Source organism: Eleutherodactylus coqui, chromosome 1 (assembly GCF_035609145.1).
Source record: "Eleutherodactylus coqui strain aEleCoq1 chromosome 1, aEleCoq1.hap1, whole genome shotgun sequence".
Lineage (NCBI taxonomy): Eukaryota > Metazoa > Chordata > Amphibia > Anura > Eleutherodactylidae > Eleutherodactylus > Eleutherodactylus coqui.
In genome coordinates, this window is record NC_089837.1 from 351,341,874 (window position 1) to 351,358,719 (window position 16,846).

The 16,846-nt window shown below is 41.6% G+C and overlaps 1 protein-coding gene across 3 annotated transcripts in view; it reads left to right on the forward strand.

Moving 5' to 3' along the window:
- Positions 1-16,846, forward strand: part of GTF2IRD1 (GTF2I repeat domain containing 1) — a 108,759-nt gene that overhangs the window by 82,203 nt on the left and 9,710 nt on the right. For all 3 annotated transcript variants that reach the window (XM_066576818.1, XM_066576826.1, XM_066576832.1), the window contains exons 18-26: positions 954-1,012; positions 1,307-1,372; positions 2,424-2,507; positions 2,814-2,997; positions 3,424-3,452; positions 11,393-11,470; positions 11,585-11,777; positions 13,591-13,631; positions 14,012-14,160. In XM_066576818.1, coding sequence (XP_066432915.1) covers positions 954-1,012; positions 1,307-1,372; positions 2,424-2,507; positions 2,814-2,997; positions 3,424-3,452; positions 11,393-11,470; positions 11,585-11,777; positions 13,591-13,631; positions 14,012-14,160 — 883 coding nt within the window. The remainder of the gene's footprint in view (positions 1-953; positions 1,013-1,306; positions 1,373-2,423; positions 2,508-2,813; positions 2,998-3,423; positions 3,453-11,392; positions 11,471-11,584; positions 11,778-13,590; positions 13,632-14,011; positions 14,161-16,846) is intronic.

The following is a 16,846-nucleotide window of genomic DNA, read 5'->3' on the forward strand; positions in this document are numbered from 1 at the left end:
AACATTTTTCACTATTGTTAGTGTAATATCATATTATATTATCAATCACCACAATAGTCAGAGGAACAAACTTGTGATTCATATGCAACAGATCTGAGGTAATCCTTTGAAGGTGTTGTCTCACCAAGACAACCCCATTTACAAATGTAGATCTCTGCAGGCCTGGTAGCTAAAGACCCCACAATCAACTAAAGCTGTGGTGTTCACACATTTTCCTCACAGTGGTCAAAAATACATAAGCACACTGGGTCCTCCAGAGAAGAAGACACTCTTTGCTGCAGTTTTTGCTCTGGCTAAGGGTCCATTTACACGGGACGACTGTCGGACAAACGATGCCCGACACTAGTCCCTGTGTGTCCGCGCTCTCGTGCTGCTAGCGGTGAACTCATCGTATCGTTTATGCAGCATATAAGATCAGCGATGAGCTTATCGCTCAGCGTTCAGTGTAAATAGTGGCCGTTCAGTAGTGAACGGCCACTGTGTTATCTCAATGGAGGGGGACGGCGGAGTGAGAAGAGAGAAATCTCCTGCACTGTCCCACCCCCCTGCTGGCTGCTCTGTGAGCAAGACAGCACTACTAGCTCTCGTGTGACAGCACGGGAGAGCGGACACACAGGGACGTGGAGTTGGAGCATGCTGGAGATCTCTACCAGGTGCCCACCTCAATTCAGAGAAATAGACAGTTGTACATAGATGAACAACTGCCTTTTTACCCGAGCATATAGTTGCTTGGTTTTTAGGTGACTCTAAGAAGTGAGCGATTCTTGCCCAATTGCCCTGTCAGATCCCCTGTTTACACATAGTGACAGTTACTCGTAATGGCTTTTTTTGACTGATCACTTGGGCGACTATCGGCCTATGGAAAAGTATCATATCACTAGTTGGTTACCTTAATTATTTAACAATGTACATGTTAAAGTAAAACTAGTAAACATGCGCATTTTGTTTTGTAGGCCAGAATTGATTTCTGAAGGACTTAAGGAGAGTATGGATGACACAACTGGTCCTGTTGGTATGTCTTATTACATATAATTTATACTTTTAGCAAATATTTTCTTACGAATAGATCTGCTTTTCTGTACAAGTAAAGTATTTATAACTTCTGCAAACTTAATTCTCCTAAGGGAGAATGTGTAATCTTATTACTTCCCATTTTGCATCATCCAGTTATGTAGAAAAAATAACCATATTAAATATATATTTAGTCAGAGTGTATGCTTGTGGCATACTGATGGGCCTGGCTCTGCCATGTGCTATACAGCTTGCAAATTTGTAGATAAAATTGATATCTGGTGAACATTTTCAGGAGTCAGTGAGAAAGAGTGTCATGACCCCATATTGGATGAATCCTCCAAGAGACCTGGTTTTCAAGGTAAGTGCTACTTGTATTCATGAACATATAGGAAACCACAAAAACTGCATATTCTCAGTTCTTCAGCTGAGGCCTCCTGATTCCATGATTACTGCTGCTAAGAATTATCAAAGAGTTTCTCATCGCCTTGCAGTCAGGTGAAAAGACTGTTTGCGGGCATGATTTCTTCCTTTCCATACACACGCATCTTGTACTCACACTGCTCAAATATAGGAAGTATATTCATACTGGTGAGCTTCTTAACGAGGACCTGTCATGGGGCAAAGTTAGCGGGGCTGCCTACATAGTGCTGCAGACATGGCCCCACCGACACTTTCCCCGTTTTTTTTTCTCATACTCTCATCTGTGCTCTTGGACAAGTTCTTCTTATGTGTGGCCCCCGACATTGAATTTGTCAAGTGGACGGTCCCCACTGTTTACCGTCAATGGTAGACATCAGATTTGATTGAGCTCTGCTGACTTTATCCCATGACTTGTTCTCGTTAATGAAGACTGGAACAATCTTAATATTTAAAATCTGCAGCAGATAAAGTCCTGAACCTGGAAGCTGTAAGTGAAGAAAGACACATAAAAGGTGAACTGCTTTGGTTACCAGGTTACATTTTTGCATTTTAACCCTTTGCAATCCAATTTTGGATTCAGGGTTTCCTAGGGGGCTTTCTCTTTCTGCCATTATACAATGTTGCCATCTGCTGGCTAGAGCCAGTACTGCGGTATGGGACATGCTGGAGAGGCTCCCGACAATAGAGCGGCCAGTAATATACAGTAAAAATACCCTGACGGACGTCTTCCAAAATCGGAGCTGTACAGCCTTCAATCAGAATGTCTTTAGATGTCAGACAGTGGATTGGAAATGGTTAAAAGGGTAGTTATGGGAAGCAGAAATTAAATAGCTATTTTCTCAGTGCTGTATAAAAACAAAAAAGTCATATCCCACCTGATTCCCTGTGGCTCCTGTTCCCTTCTGCACCCTTCTTCCTGATTTTAGTGATGACGGCACGTCACAGGGACATGTGACCAAAAATGACTTTGAATGTATTTGTCATTCTAGAAAATTATGATGCAAGGCTTTCCAGAATAGATATTGCCAATACTTTACGTGAGCAAGTGCAAGACCTGTTTAATAAAAAATATGGTAAGTAAATGTAAGTACACACACACTGTACTGTACACAGATGTACAAAAAGATTAAGAATAATATATAAAGTAGTCTCCCTGTTAGTGAATGTTTATATTTTTGGCTGCAGATCTTAGATTCCTTCCATGGATCCTGCCTTTAGATTGGGGCCTGCTGTTGACCAGAATGAAAAATAAATAGGGTTGGAAAGGACTATATCTGCCTAAAAAATAAATAAATAAAAAAAAAAAAATAAAAAAAAAAAATATATATTTGTTATAGAATTTGCACATTTCTATAGTAAAATTGTATGATTTGTTCTAGGTGAAGCCCTTGGAATCAAGTACCCAGTTCAAGTACCCTACAAACGTATCAAGAGTAACCCTGGCTCAGTCATAATAGAAGGCCTGCCTCCAGGGATTCCTTTTCGAAAACCCTGTACCTTTGGATCACAAAATCTAGAAAGGATATTGGCAGTGGCAGATAAAATCAGGTTCACGGTTACAAGGTGTGTACATGAATATATTGTTATAGGAGTTGTCCAGAATTAGAAAATCATGGCTGCTTTCTTCCAAAACAAGCACCACAACTGTCTATGGCGTTGCCTGGTTTTAAAGTGAATGGAACTAGACTGCAATACCACACACAACCTGTGGAGAGGTGTGGTGCTGTTTTTGAAATAAAGCAGAGATGTTTTTCTAATCTTGGACAATCTCTTTAAAGCTTTGCTAGATCTTATATGGGCAGAAACCGCGTTCTTTATTTTCATATTCAGATTTTTACAATCCCTACAACACAGTGAGGCAGATATTACTGCTTTACATATATGCTTGTTTTTTATATTTGTTAAATTATGAAGTATACATAACAATGTGTGAATAAAAACCTTACACCACAAAAACCTTTAAAATAATATTTTTTATTTATGCTGCAGGCCATTTCAGGGACTCATTCCGAGACCTGGTAAGATGCTAATTTTTGTTTCGAATTATGCTGTAGTTAAAATAATGGCATTTAACAAATTACTGTTGATATAGAATGCTAATTTATTATTTAGGAAATTATTGCTTTCAATGTCAACAGTTTATGGAAATAGGAAGTATCAATGTACTATTATATCATAGTTTCAAATCTCTGCCCAAATCTATATTCAATCAGGCGCTGTCCGGGTCCCTCCCACTGCTCTCTGGAGCTCTGGGCAGGCTTCCAGGCACTTGTCAGTGCCAACTTTTGCTGGTAACAGGGTTTGAAGACCCTGCCTCCAGCAAGAGAGTGCTCTGATTGGTTCCTCGAACACTGGCTCAGGCAATCAGAGCCAGCGCTTGATGAAGCAATCACAGCCATTCAATGAATGGCTGTGATTGGTGCATCCAGCCCTGGCTCTGATTGGCTGAGCCCATGGTTCAGCCAATTACAGCAATCTCTTGCTGGAGGCGGGGTCTTCAAACCCCGTTACCAGCAAAAGATGCTGTTTTGGCACTGACAAGTGCCCAGAAGCCTGCCCAGAGCACCAGAGAGCAGTGGGAGGGACCTGGGTGGCGCCTGCTAGGTGATTATTGCTTTTTTTTCAGCTTCCTTGGCTGTGTTTTCAGCCAAAACGCTGTCAGAAAGCATCCCAGCGCTGCTGAAACCACAGTAAATGCAGCGTTGAAAAACTCTGTTTTTCTGCAAACGCCTATGTGAGGGAGGCCCAAGATCAGCCTCAGATTTCTGCTGCGGATTCTACTGCAAATACATAAAAGATTTTTTATTTGAATGAATAGCTTTTTACAAGCCCCTTTTACCCACATGCCAATTTTTAGTATGCCCCCATGTTAAGCAAAGAAAATAAGAACATTTAAAATCTGCAGGCAAAGTGGCAGGTGAAGTCACAGAGGGGATGTGATCAGGTTACATGACTGCAAGGGACATGTAACTCATCACATGATAGCAGGAGACAATTAACCCTTTCCAATCCACTGTCTGACGTCTAAAGACATTCTGATTGAAGGCTGTATAGCTCCGATGTCGGAAGACGTCCGGCAGGGTATTCTTATTTTAGATTACTGACCGCTCTGTTGTCGGGGGCCTCTCCAGCATGTCCCCTACCGCAGTATTGGCAGATGGCGACATTGTATAATGGCAGAAAGAGAAAGCCCCCTAGGAAACCCTGAATCGAAATTGGATTGCAAAGGGTTAAATCCTATATGAAGCAAGGAGAGTCTCAACAGGAGGGCCAGACAAGCATGTAACAACAGTGCAGCACATAGTGACATTACCGGTGCATGATAGTGGCAAGGAGCAAAATAAGACCAAAAATGTATAAAAGCACCCAAAGCAAAAAAATGTCAGTCAGGTGAAACGTGAGTAAAGTACATAAGCCCAAGGGACCAAAACATATAAATGTATGAGGTAAACTATAAACTAAAAGCAAAGATCCATGTAGTTAAAATTGCTATCAATTAAAATAAGGCAAGAACAGTGAGCTGAAAAAATAATAAAAAAGATAGATAAAGAGACTATAGGACAAACAAAGTTAATTAAAAACAGGATAAAAACATAGGCTAGTAATCTCTAAGGAAACCTTTGAGAAAATGTCAAAATAAAAATTAATTAATGCATGCGAAGTAAAAAACATTATTATGCAATCAATTAATCTAAAATTCATGTGGGGTAACTAAAAATAGGTATGTACAGAAAATAAACAAAGGAAGGGTCCAATTCCAGGCCTATAAGGCTAATGGTATTAAATATCTTAACTAGAGATGAGCGAGCATACTGATTAAGGGCAGATACTCGGGCGAGTATCGTCTTTTTCGAGTACCTGCCTGCAAATCAGATTCGGGTGCCGGCGGAGGGTATCTGCACTTAACGAGTATGCTCCCTCATCTCTAATCTTTACATATATGTATATACGCATACACATGTGCACGCATGCACATACGTACATAAAAAATGTTGCTAAAAACAAGTACAGAGCACAAAGACAATTGTAAAACAAATCTAAAATAAAGCTAGAGCATTAGAAGAAGGTATCTAGGTACTGAAGGAATGCAACAGAGAATGGAGAGAGGGAAAAAAAGAAAAAACAGACAAATCAATAGCCAGTTTCCATGCATTCATTCAGACTATTAGGCTGCCTGTCCACGGGCATTTTTGCATTGCGTTCCCCGCGGTGATAATCCGGCCGTGGGGAACGCAATGCATGCTTTTCATAGCATTGCTGTGGAAAGCGCAGCTCCCCCCCCCCCCCCCGTCCACGAGCGGAGAATCATTGCGATTCTCCGCTCGCGGCCGGCAATTCGCAACATGCTGCGAATTGCTGCGATTCTCCGCGGTCAGCCTATCTGTTAGATAGGCTGACCGTGGAGATCCGTCTGCCGGCTCCTGCTCCCGTCTGGCGGCTCCCACGGCAGAGATCCGCCGTGGGATACTTCAATGCCCATGGACAGGCAACCTTAGGGACTATGGTACAAAGTTTGAAGATATGGTATGCTTCCCATTGTCTTTTATGCAAAAATGTATTGTGGGCTCTATACAATGAGGGTGATAACAAGGACTTGAAATTTTGTGTAATTAGTTAACATAAAATGTTCTAACACACTATATGGAGCGAATTATTTCAAAACTCTGGACCTAAAGTAGTAGATCTAGGACATGTGACCTTTGGTAACCTAGGAAGCTCTCTGACAAGCCAGGTGTCACTGTGTAAAATAGGCCAATGTTTGCATAGTATAGTCTTAATTATCCTATGTCCAGAATTGAATGTTGGAATAGCCGATTACACATAACGATTATAAAACTAATGAATTTGAGCAATAATTGTGCAGTGTAAATGCAAAAAAAAAATAAATTGCTCACTATTCATTTACTTGTTATCACTGACTTTGAGTTAGTAAAAAAACTATTCCTAGATTGCAGGCTTCTCGTTACATGTAAATGCACCCTGTCAGCACTTCACAAGAAGCCCATGATCCAACGATAAGTCTTTTGGTGCAAATGCTCAGTACGAGCACTAACGACCTTAGCGGTGACGTCAGCGCTGGTACAGTTGTTTCAACGACTGTTGGGCCGTATAAAAGGGCCATAACAAAATTGTGCAGCCACATCAGCTGTAAGAAAGGCAATTTGAGACCCCTCCATTTCCACATAAGGTCATTGATTGGTTGGGAGGAATCTTTTGAGGAGTATAGTAATTGTGTCACCCATTTTTACAGGTGGAAGTCTATGAAATGACTCAGGTTGTTGGTGAGAGAGCTGATGCTTGACACAATCAGTTGCCCGGGTGGGCTATTCAAATATTTATGTATTTTCAGAAGGTGGTAAAATGAGGGGAAGGAAGGTTCTTTAACTGTGAGAAAATCCTTTTAATTCTTACTCAGAATGCCATGTTGGAAAGAGGAAATGAAAAAAGAGCCTGAAACTGACTTATGATTTGTTAGTGGGTTATGTGTTACACATTCAGAAAAGAGATGATCAGATAAAATTTTATGTGCTTTCTTAAGATAGTCTGCCTTATCTTGTATTACAACACCACCACCCCTTCCCCCCTATGTCAGCTGGGCGAATCACAATCACCCAAAGATAAATTATGTTTAATGCTAAAAGATGGTAAGGTGCGAAATTAACATTAAACATAATTTATCCTTGGGTGAATGAGCAGCTACTAAATCCCTGGTTTCTAATCTGAATATTGTGATTTGCCCAGTTGACATAGGGGGGAAGTGTTGTAATATAAGATAAAACAGACTATCTTAAGGAAGCACATAATATTTTATCTGATCATCTCTTCTATAAACTTTTAACAGATAATCTACTAACAACTTTATAAGTCCATTTATGGCTCTTTTCTGCAAAATTGAGACTATCCTAGTTAAGAGATTCAACTAATTAATGACCTTATGGGTTTGGAACTGAAGGGGTCTCAAATTGCTTTTCTTAGAGCTGATGTGATGGCATTGTACTCCAATATTCCCTATGTAGAAGGCTTAAAAGCAGTGAATTATTTTCTCTCACAAGATGCTGCTATGCCCCCATCACAGAAGGAATTTATATTGAAGGCTGCTTCTTTTATATTACAAAATAACTTTTTGAATTTGAGGGCACTGTATTGTGGCAAGTCAGGGGGTTGTGCAATGGGCATTAGGTTCGCGGGCTTATTTATGGGCTTTTTTGAAGATATAAAACATAATTCTTAAAAAAGCTATTAGTGCTAAGATACATAATATCACAGATATATTGGCGATCTATTTAAGAAAAGTGATGAACAGATGGCTATTACCGTATTTTTTCCTTAATGAGAAGCACTATTTTTCCACCCAAAGTGGGGAAGTCCTATAAAGCGAACGTGCTGAAATTTGGACCTGGCCGGCAGCTGTGTGAAAAGGATCGCACGTCCTTATCACACAGCTGCTGGACGGGACCTCATCCACAGCAGGGGAGAAGAACAGCTGACTGGTGGAGGTAGGGGAGCAGCAACCAGCAGTTCCCTCCAGTGCTCACTAATCAGCTCTTTGTACGGGCGGCTCTCGCCCCCTGCTATGAATGAGGTCCTGGCCAGCAGCTGTGTGATAAAGATCACATGTCTTCTCTATAGCAGCGGAGGAGAGCCGTCCATACGAACTGCTGCCGATCCCCCGCCCCACCATTCAGCTGTTTGTACAGGTTGCTCTCCTCCTCTCCTTATCACAAAGCTGATGGCTCCATAGGAGGGGAGAAGAGCCGTCCATAGGTACAGCTAATTGATGCTTAGTTGTGCTGAAATATATTCCCAATACCTGACCATAATGAGACGTGCTATGCAGGGTTCCTGAAAAGTTGGGTGACAACTAATGGAAGTATCATTACATTGTCACTCAACTCTTCCAGGATCCTGAACGCCAACTGCAGAGTTATGCAAGCATTTATACCACATACATTGCTATAACTAGTCAAATATGGCATTCAGGGCTCCTGGACAGCTGGGTGCTAAGTAATAAGATCAGCATTACATTTACACTCAGCTATCCCTGGATCCTGAATGGCAGGTTGACCTAGTGGTATATACTGCATTCTGAGGCGGTACTACTGCTCTTTATTCCTCCTGTAATACCTCCCTCACTGCCTGGTCTGGGGGAATTCAAAATACTTTTTTCCTATTTTCCTCCTCAAAAACCTAGGTGCGTCTCATCATCAGGTGCGTCTTATAAAGCGGAAAATTCAGTAATTTTATTTCCTGTTTAAACTCCATCAGCCTTGACCTTACCTTCTCACGCAATTTCTTCTTTAAGACCTTTTATCTTTATTTGAAACCGGAAGATTCTATAACTACCAGAACCCACTTTAAATTAGTTGATGTAAATGGTTATCTGGACTTAGATAGTGTCAATTATTTTCCCCAGCTGCTGAATATTGAATTTGGGCATCTTAAGCGAGTGAGGAGATACTGTCTTGATAATAAGGTTTTTCAACAGCAGACTAATATTCTTGAGAATTGTTTTAAGCAAAGACATTATCTGAAACACCTAATAAAAAACGGAAGAGAAGAGAATCAGTTGCCTTATTCAAGCGGATTGCCTACAGAAAGCACCACGTCCAGTTAACACCTACAATATTATTACAACATTCAATTCCGGACATAGGAGAATTAAGACTATACTATGCAAACATTGGCCTGTTTTTCTCAGCGACCTCTGGCTTAAGGGCTCCTACCCACTGGCGATATTTTTCTCCACTGCGATTCTAAAGTTAAAATCTCGCATCGCAGTGCGAGAAAAAAATCGGCATCACGCCGACATATCGCCAGTCTTTCCAATGGGGCCAGCGGCAGCAGCGCTAGCCCCATTGAAAAGAGATGGAGAATGCCGGGGACTTCTGCCACAGCTGTAACAGCTGTGACAGCTGTGACAGCTGTGGCAGAAGTCCCCGGCATTCTATTCCATTGCTTTCTTTTGCATCAGCACTGCTTTCTGCAAGCCATGCGGAATGATTATCGGGGAAGGGCTTGAAATATAAGCCCTTCCCCGATAATCTGCCAAAAGTGTGGGGAAAAAAATTAAAAAAAACATACTCACCTCTCCTGCGCTCAGCCGCGTCCTCCTGCTGGCTCATGAAGGAATAGCTAAATGCTATGTGTGATTGGCTGAGCGCTAAGCCAATAGCTAAGCAGTAGCTGCTATTGGCTGAGCCCTCAGCCAATCTGCACAGCCCTTTCAGGAGGCGGGGATTTTTAAATCCCCGACTGCTGAAAAAGCTTCATAGCAGTGTCGGGGAGCCAGCAGGAGGACGCAGCTGAGCGCAGGAGAGGGGAGTATGATTTTTTACATTTTTTTTTACACTTATTGATGATTATCGGGGAAGGGCTTATATTTCAAGCCCTTCCACGATAATCATTCTGCGGGGCTTGGCTGAAACCATTGATTTCGGCCGATCCCATTGAAAGCAATAGAATAGAATGCCGCGGACTTCTGCCACAGCTGTGACAGCTGTGGGAGAGGATTCCTTCATCCCCGCGGTCCCCTTTTATCCCCTAGCCGATTACGTAGCCAACCTAGGCCCTCTATTTCCTTGTGAGCTACGCACAGACGCCTTTCATTGAAGTCAAATGAAGCTGTCCGTCCGGCGGCACTTCCGCAGTGAGCACTGTGGAAGTATCGCGGGATCCGCGTCATCACCTAGCGGAGGCACCTACTGTGCATGCTCGATGAGGAAGACACTGGACAGGTACACAGGGATCACCGGCCAGGCACCAGGCCAAACTCTGATGCGGGAATCCCGCATGTGGGGTACAACCCGCCCGTGTGCAGGAAGCAACAGAGACAACAGGAAGCATACTAGATCTTCAAATTTTGTACTTTAGTCCCTAATGGTCTGGATAAATGTATCGTCACTGACTATTTATTTGTCTGGCGTTTTTTTTGTTGTTGTGTTCACTTTTCATTCTTAGTTGCATTCGTTCGCTACCTAGGTACCTACTTCTAATGGTCTAGCTTTATGTTATATTTGTTTTACAATTGTCTTTATGCTTTCTATATGTTTATTAGCAACATTTTTTATGCACGTATGTGCATGCATGCACATGTGTATATACGTATATGTTATTTCTTCTCTATATTTTAATACTACCGGTATTAACCTTATAGATTTGGAATCGGACCCTTCCTTTGTGCATTTTCTATACGTATCTATTTTTATTTACTCCGCATGAATTTTTAGATTAATTGATTTTTGATTATTTTTTTTGCATGGCTTAATTAATAAATTTTTATTCTCTTTCAAGAGAGATTATTAGTCTATTTTTATTATCCTGCTTTTAATTGAATTCATTTGTCACCTTGTCTCTTTATCTATCTCTTTTATGAATTAGTTTCAGCCCACTCTGTGCCTTCTTTTAAATGATAGTAATTTCAACTACGGTACATGGATCTTTGTCTTCAGTTTTAATTATATGGATCACTGTTTTTAGTTTTAAATACATATAAATATCATAAACACGAGTAAAGTACAAAAGCTCAAGGGAACAAAACATCATAAATTTATATGTTTTGTTCCCTTGAGCTTTTGTACTTTACTCGTGTTTCACCCAATTGACATTTTTTTGGCTTTGGGTTCTTTTATACATTGTTGGTCTTGATTTGCTCTTTGCTGTTACCATGCAAAGGTAATATCATTGTGCTGCACTGTTGTTACTTGCTCATCCGGCCTTCCTGTTAAGACGCTCCTTGATTCATATATGATTTGTTTCTTGCTATCATGTGATGAGTTAAATGCCCTTTGCGGTCATGTGACCTGATCATATGACCTCTGTGACGTTATCTGCCACTTTGCCCACCACTTTTAAATGTTCTTGTATTCTGTCCCCTGTCCAGCATGCCAACATCCCCCTGTTCTCCAGTACACCGATAACCATGTTAGTCAACTCACTCTGAATTATATTATTCCTTCAGATGATGAAGATGCCAACAGACTGGGAGAAAAAGTAATTCTACGGGAACAAGTAAAAGAGCTCTTTAATGAAAAATATGGTTAGTCTCTTATATTACTACCATATGTCTGGAATGTATCTCTTTACTGTTAGTTTTATGTCTTAGAATTTATATAATATGTTCTTTTCTACTATTTATGATGGCTTATTGCAGGTGAGGCCCTAGGGTTGGGCCGTCCAGTTCTGGTACCTTACAAGTTAATCAGGGATAATCCTGATTCTATAGAAGTCACTGGCCTGCCAAATGACATCCCATTCAGGAACCCAAACACTTATGACATAACACGGTTGGAAAAAATAATGAAAGCACGGGAGCAGATTCATATGGTGATCATAAACCAACTACAGTAAGTACCTTGGACTAGAGTAAATAGAACCAGCTTCTTCAGGTGGCCTTGTTAAACCTGGTCTGATACATTTTCAGTCAATAGTCACAGCTTGACTATACACTACTTAAGAAAACATTTAAAGGGAACCTGTCTAAAGCATCATAAAGTAACTTATATTGCTGTTAGGGCAGGTGATGGGGAGCCAGGTGAGGTACTTTTTATAACTCACCAGCTTCCTGTTTTCCGCGGTGCCGGCCTGTAAAGTCTGCACACCAGATGAAAATCTAACTCTTTACGGAGTCACTGCGTGCGCTTCCCCATAGACTTGTATAGGAAAGTGCACACACAAGATTTTGAAAAGAGTGAAATTTTTGGATGGCACGCAGGCTTTACAGGTGGTCAACGCAAGAACCAAGAGTCGGGTGAGTAGGAAAAATACCTCATCTGAGGTATTTGAGCAGGACTACCTGTGCAAGCTGATGCTACCACCTAATGCTACCAGTAGTTTCAAGGACACTAGCAAAACTCAAGACTAGAGAAGAAAAAGTTAGTAAGGATGAGAAGAGTAACTGTCTGCGGCCACCACCTGCATGACCGTTCCCTTTCTGCGGGTTGTCTTACTGTTACCTCTCCAGGGCTCCTCTTGTCACTTTCACTTGCACCAAAGTAGGTGAAATTGATTTATGATTACTTATGTTTTCCAACTGGACGGATTAATATTCTGAAGTTTAAGGCTGCCTGTCCACGGGCGTTGCGAAATCCTGCGGCGGAACTCCTCGGTCACGGCAATTCACAGCATGCTGCAATTTGCCACCCGCGAGCGGAGAATCGCTATGATTCTCTGCTTGTGGACAGGCGGGCTGCTCTTTCCAACGCAATGCAAAAGCACCCGTGGACAGGCAGCCTAAGTGACTTGGGGTTATGATGTGATACTTAAGTGTTCTCTTATTTTTCTGAGCGATGCATTTACTACTCAAAGTGATTGTGTCAGTAACTTACTCACCAGATCATCAAAAGGATAAAAAATTAAAGGATATTCTTGGTTTACACATATGAAATCACACAAACACACTACTGTGATGTTTTTCATGTTGTTAAGCAGTCTCAGTTCTGTCATATTATACATGTCTTCAATTACCCAATCTAATTGTGGGATCCAGATTTACGTTACTAGAGAAAATTTTGTTAAGATTACCATTATCAATCTTAACCGTTGTTAAGATTATCTGTTTATAAGGTGCAATTCTGGAGTTATTTTCATAGCTTTGACATTAGAAACACTAATTTCTGTTAGATTATTTTCCTTGAGCTTTAATAACTTGAGTACGGTAGATTAAATAAAAAAAGCATTTCCCAAGCGAATAAAATGTGTATTACAAGTGAACATCATGACCAGCAATGAAAATATGAAAATGCATCAGCTCATCATCTCAGATGTTTGAGGATATATATAATATATGGTTAAAAACGTGGGATGCGTAGCCCACATTAAAAACTCAGCATACACATTTTAAACTATAACCAGCTCTTACACATGTAAGCAAGGAAGCAGCTGGTTATAGCTTGAACTATGTAGGAACAGTTTTTTGTATCTGGAATGTGCACCCCAAGTTTTTAACTATATATTAATAGAGATAAAGTTTTTACCCAAGCCGGAGACACTTTGTTTATTCTACATGATGACTTCACATCTCATGACTGTTGCATCCAGTCACTACCAGCCACAGTTATGTTTCCTCCAGAATGACGTCTGGTAGGTAGGTAGATGGATTGACATAAGTTTTTGTCATGTAATAGAAAAATAATTTTTCACATTTCTATTTTTTCACAGGCCATTTTCAGAGATATGTATCGAGCCACCATCACAATTACGTAAGTGTAATGTAATGTTCTAGGAGCGTTTACCACAGACATTCTTTGAACTTAATTATCTGATGCTTTGAAGAGTTTGAAATACTTTAAACTTTGCTTTGAAATAACTAAGATTTTAAAAGTTGGGGTTAGATATAGTAGGCATACGAAGTAGTAAGTGGATAGTTCCACAAGGCCTGGAGCCATAGTTGACAAAATTGATTTTGCAAGCATCCTAAGTTAACGGAATATAAAATGTTAATGGGACACTTTACTTTTGATTTCCATTACTTCTATACCACAATGTACAGCTTCTTTCCGACTACATAGCTCTTAGTGACCTTTAACACCGTTCGCTTTGTTTTATGTAAGGTCATTCTCCCATATATTTTCTTGTGCAGAAAAGGACAATCTAGCGCCCAAGCGAAAACGGAAGCGAATTTCTGAAGGAAACTCTGTGTCCTCAACATCATCCAACTCTTCATCATCTTCATCTTCTTCCTCTTCTAATATAGAACCCTTCTCATCAGCACATCCAATGTCACTAGTTGTAAGTGTATATGTTCCTTATTGCATTATACATTGATTAAGAAAGATATTGAAACTCTACATTAAACTGTTTCCAATATGCTTTACAGTAAATACTAAATACACTAAGGCGGCTTGTCCATGGCCGGGATGGAATATCGCTAGCGATATTTTCCCCAGGGAAGGAGGCGGAGAAGCACTAAAAGATCTCCATGATGAGCCTATCTAAATGATAGGCTCCCAGCGGAGAATCGCGGCATGTCGCGATTTTAATCACGCGAGCGGACAATCGCTATGATTCTACGCTCACGGATGTCAGGCTGCACTTTCCATAGTTATCCTATGGAAAGCGTGTCGTGCGAGCTCCGTGGGCAATTTATCACAGTGGATGTCGCTATGACATCTCGCCTGTGGACAGGCAGCCTTACTTGGACAAAATCCTAAAGGCCAGTACAGATGTAGCATTTATTAACGTGACTGGTGCATTGTGGTAACGCGATTTGCAACAGTGTAGTACATTCTAGTTATTATAATGCATTAAATGTCATGTTAATGTTTGCTACCTCTGTATGCTCACTTGTATGTGTACATGTGGCTGAACCGGGCACTGACTCTGTTGACAGGTGTCTCCTTTTGGTTACTTGTAATTTGGTCTGGAGAATGGCTGGGGTGGTGGAGTCTAGTAAAATCAGCCATGCTCAGCTTGTGTCTGTCCTGCCAGGTCTTCTATTTTACATATGGCAGCAGGAGAAGGTTTGTACTTTAAGTGCGGTTTCCTAGTTCTAGAGAAAGCTTCCACACCATTGCATTTTTTCAGCTGATTGTTTGACATTCAGTAAGCACCCGAGAGTAGTAGAGCAGTTATCTAAACTGATTACAGAATTAACAACAGTTTCTGTCTGTTTTTTCCAATTTTTAAAAATCTTTTTACACCTTGAGAACACAGTCTTTTTTTTTTTCCTCACCACTTTCAAAAAATTATAACTTTATTTTTTGTTTACTATTGGAACTTGTTTTGGGCAGGATGAGTTGTATTTTTCAGTTCAATTTAAAAAAAATTTTTTTTTTTAAAGGAATTTTTATTTAGCCAAAAATAGTTAACAAATAGAGATGAGCGAGCACCAAAATGCTCGGGTGCTCGTTACTCGGGACGAAAATTTCGCGATGCTCGAGGGTTCGTTTCGAATAACGAACCCCATTGAACTCAATGGGCGACCTGAGCATTTTTGTATTTCGCCGATGCTCGCTAAGGTTTCCATTTGTGAAAATCTGGGCAATTCAAGAAAGTGATGGGAACGACACAGCAACGGATAGGGCAGGCGAGGGGCTACATGTTGGGCTGCATCTCAAGTTCACAGGTCCCACTATTAAGCCACAATAGCGGCAAGAGTGGGCCCCCCCCCCCCCAACAACTTTTACTTCTGAAAAGCCCTCATTAGCAATGCATACCTTAGCTAAGCACCACACTACCTCCAACAAAGCACAATCACTGCCTGCATGACACTCCGCTGCCACTTCTCCTGGGTTACATGCTGCCCCCCCCCCCGCACGACCCAGTGTCCACAGCGCACACCAAATTGTCCCTGCGCAGCCTTCAGCTGCCCTCATGCCACACCACCCTCATGTCTATTTATAAGTGCGTCTGCCATGAGGAGGATCCGCAGGCACACACTGCAGAGGGTTGGCACGGCTAGGCTGCGACCCTCTTTAAAAGGGGCGGGGCGATAGCCCACAATGCTGTACAGAAGCAATGAGAAATATAATCCTGTGCCACCGCCATCAGCAGCTGCACACGTGGGCATAGCAATGGGGAACCTATGTGCCACACACTATTCATTCTGTCAAGGTGTCTGCATGCCCCAGTCAAACCGCGGTTTTTTATAAATAGTCACAGGCAGGTACAACTGGGAATCCCCAACTCCACAATGGGAATTCCGTGTGCACCCACAGCATGGGTGGCTCCCTGGAACCCACCGGCTGTACATAAATGTATCCCATTGCAGTGCCCTGGACAGCAGAGCTAACGTCAGATTAAATGCAGGTGGGCTTCGGCCCACACTGCATGCCCCAACCTGACCGGGCTTTTTAATTCATAGACACAGGCAGGTACAACTCCCTATTGTGAAGTCCCTGTGGACCGACAGCATGGGTGGGTGCCAGGAAGCCACCGGCGGCACATAAATATATCCCATAGCATTGCCCATCACAGCTGAGGTCATGTAATGTTATTGCAGGTGGGCTTCGGCCCACACTGCATGCCCCAGTCAGACTGGGGTTCTTTAGAAGTGGACACATGTAGTTACAACTCCGTATGGACCGACAGCATGGGTGGCTCCCTGGAACCCACCGGCGGTACATAAATACTGTATATCCCATTGCAGTGCCCAGCACAGCTGATGTAACGTCAGCTGTAATGCAGGTGGGCAAAAAATTAATTGGATTACACTGTAGGCGAGGGCCCCAAAAAATTGGTGTACCAACAGTACTAATGTACCTCAGAAAAATTGCCCATGGCCAACCAAGAGGGCAGGTGAAACCCATTAATCGCTTTGGTTAATGTGGCTTAATTGGTAACTAGGCCTGGAGGCAGCCCAGTTAAAATAAAAATTGGTTGAGGTGAAAGTTTCAACGCTTTAATGAGCATTGAAACGTATAAAAATTGTTTAGAAAAATTATATGACTGAGCCTTGTGGGCCTAAGAAAAATTG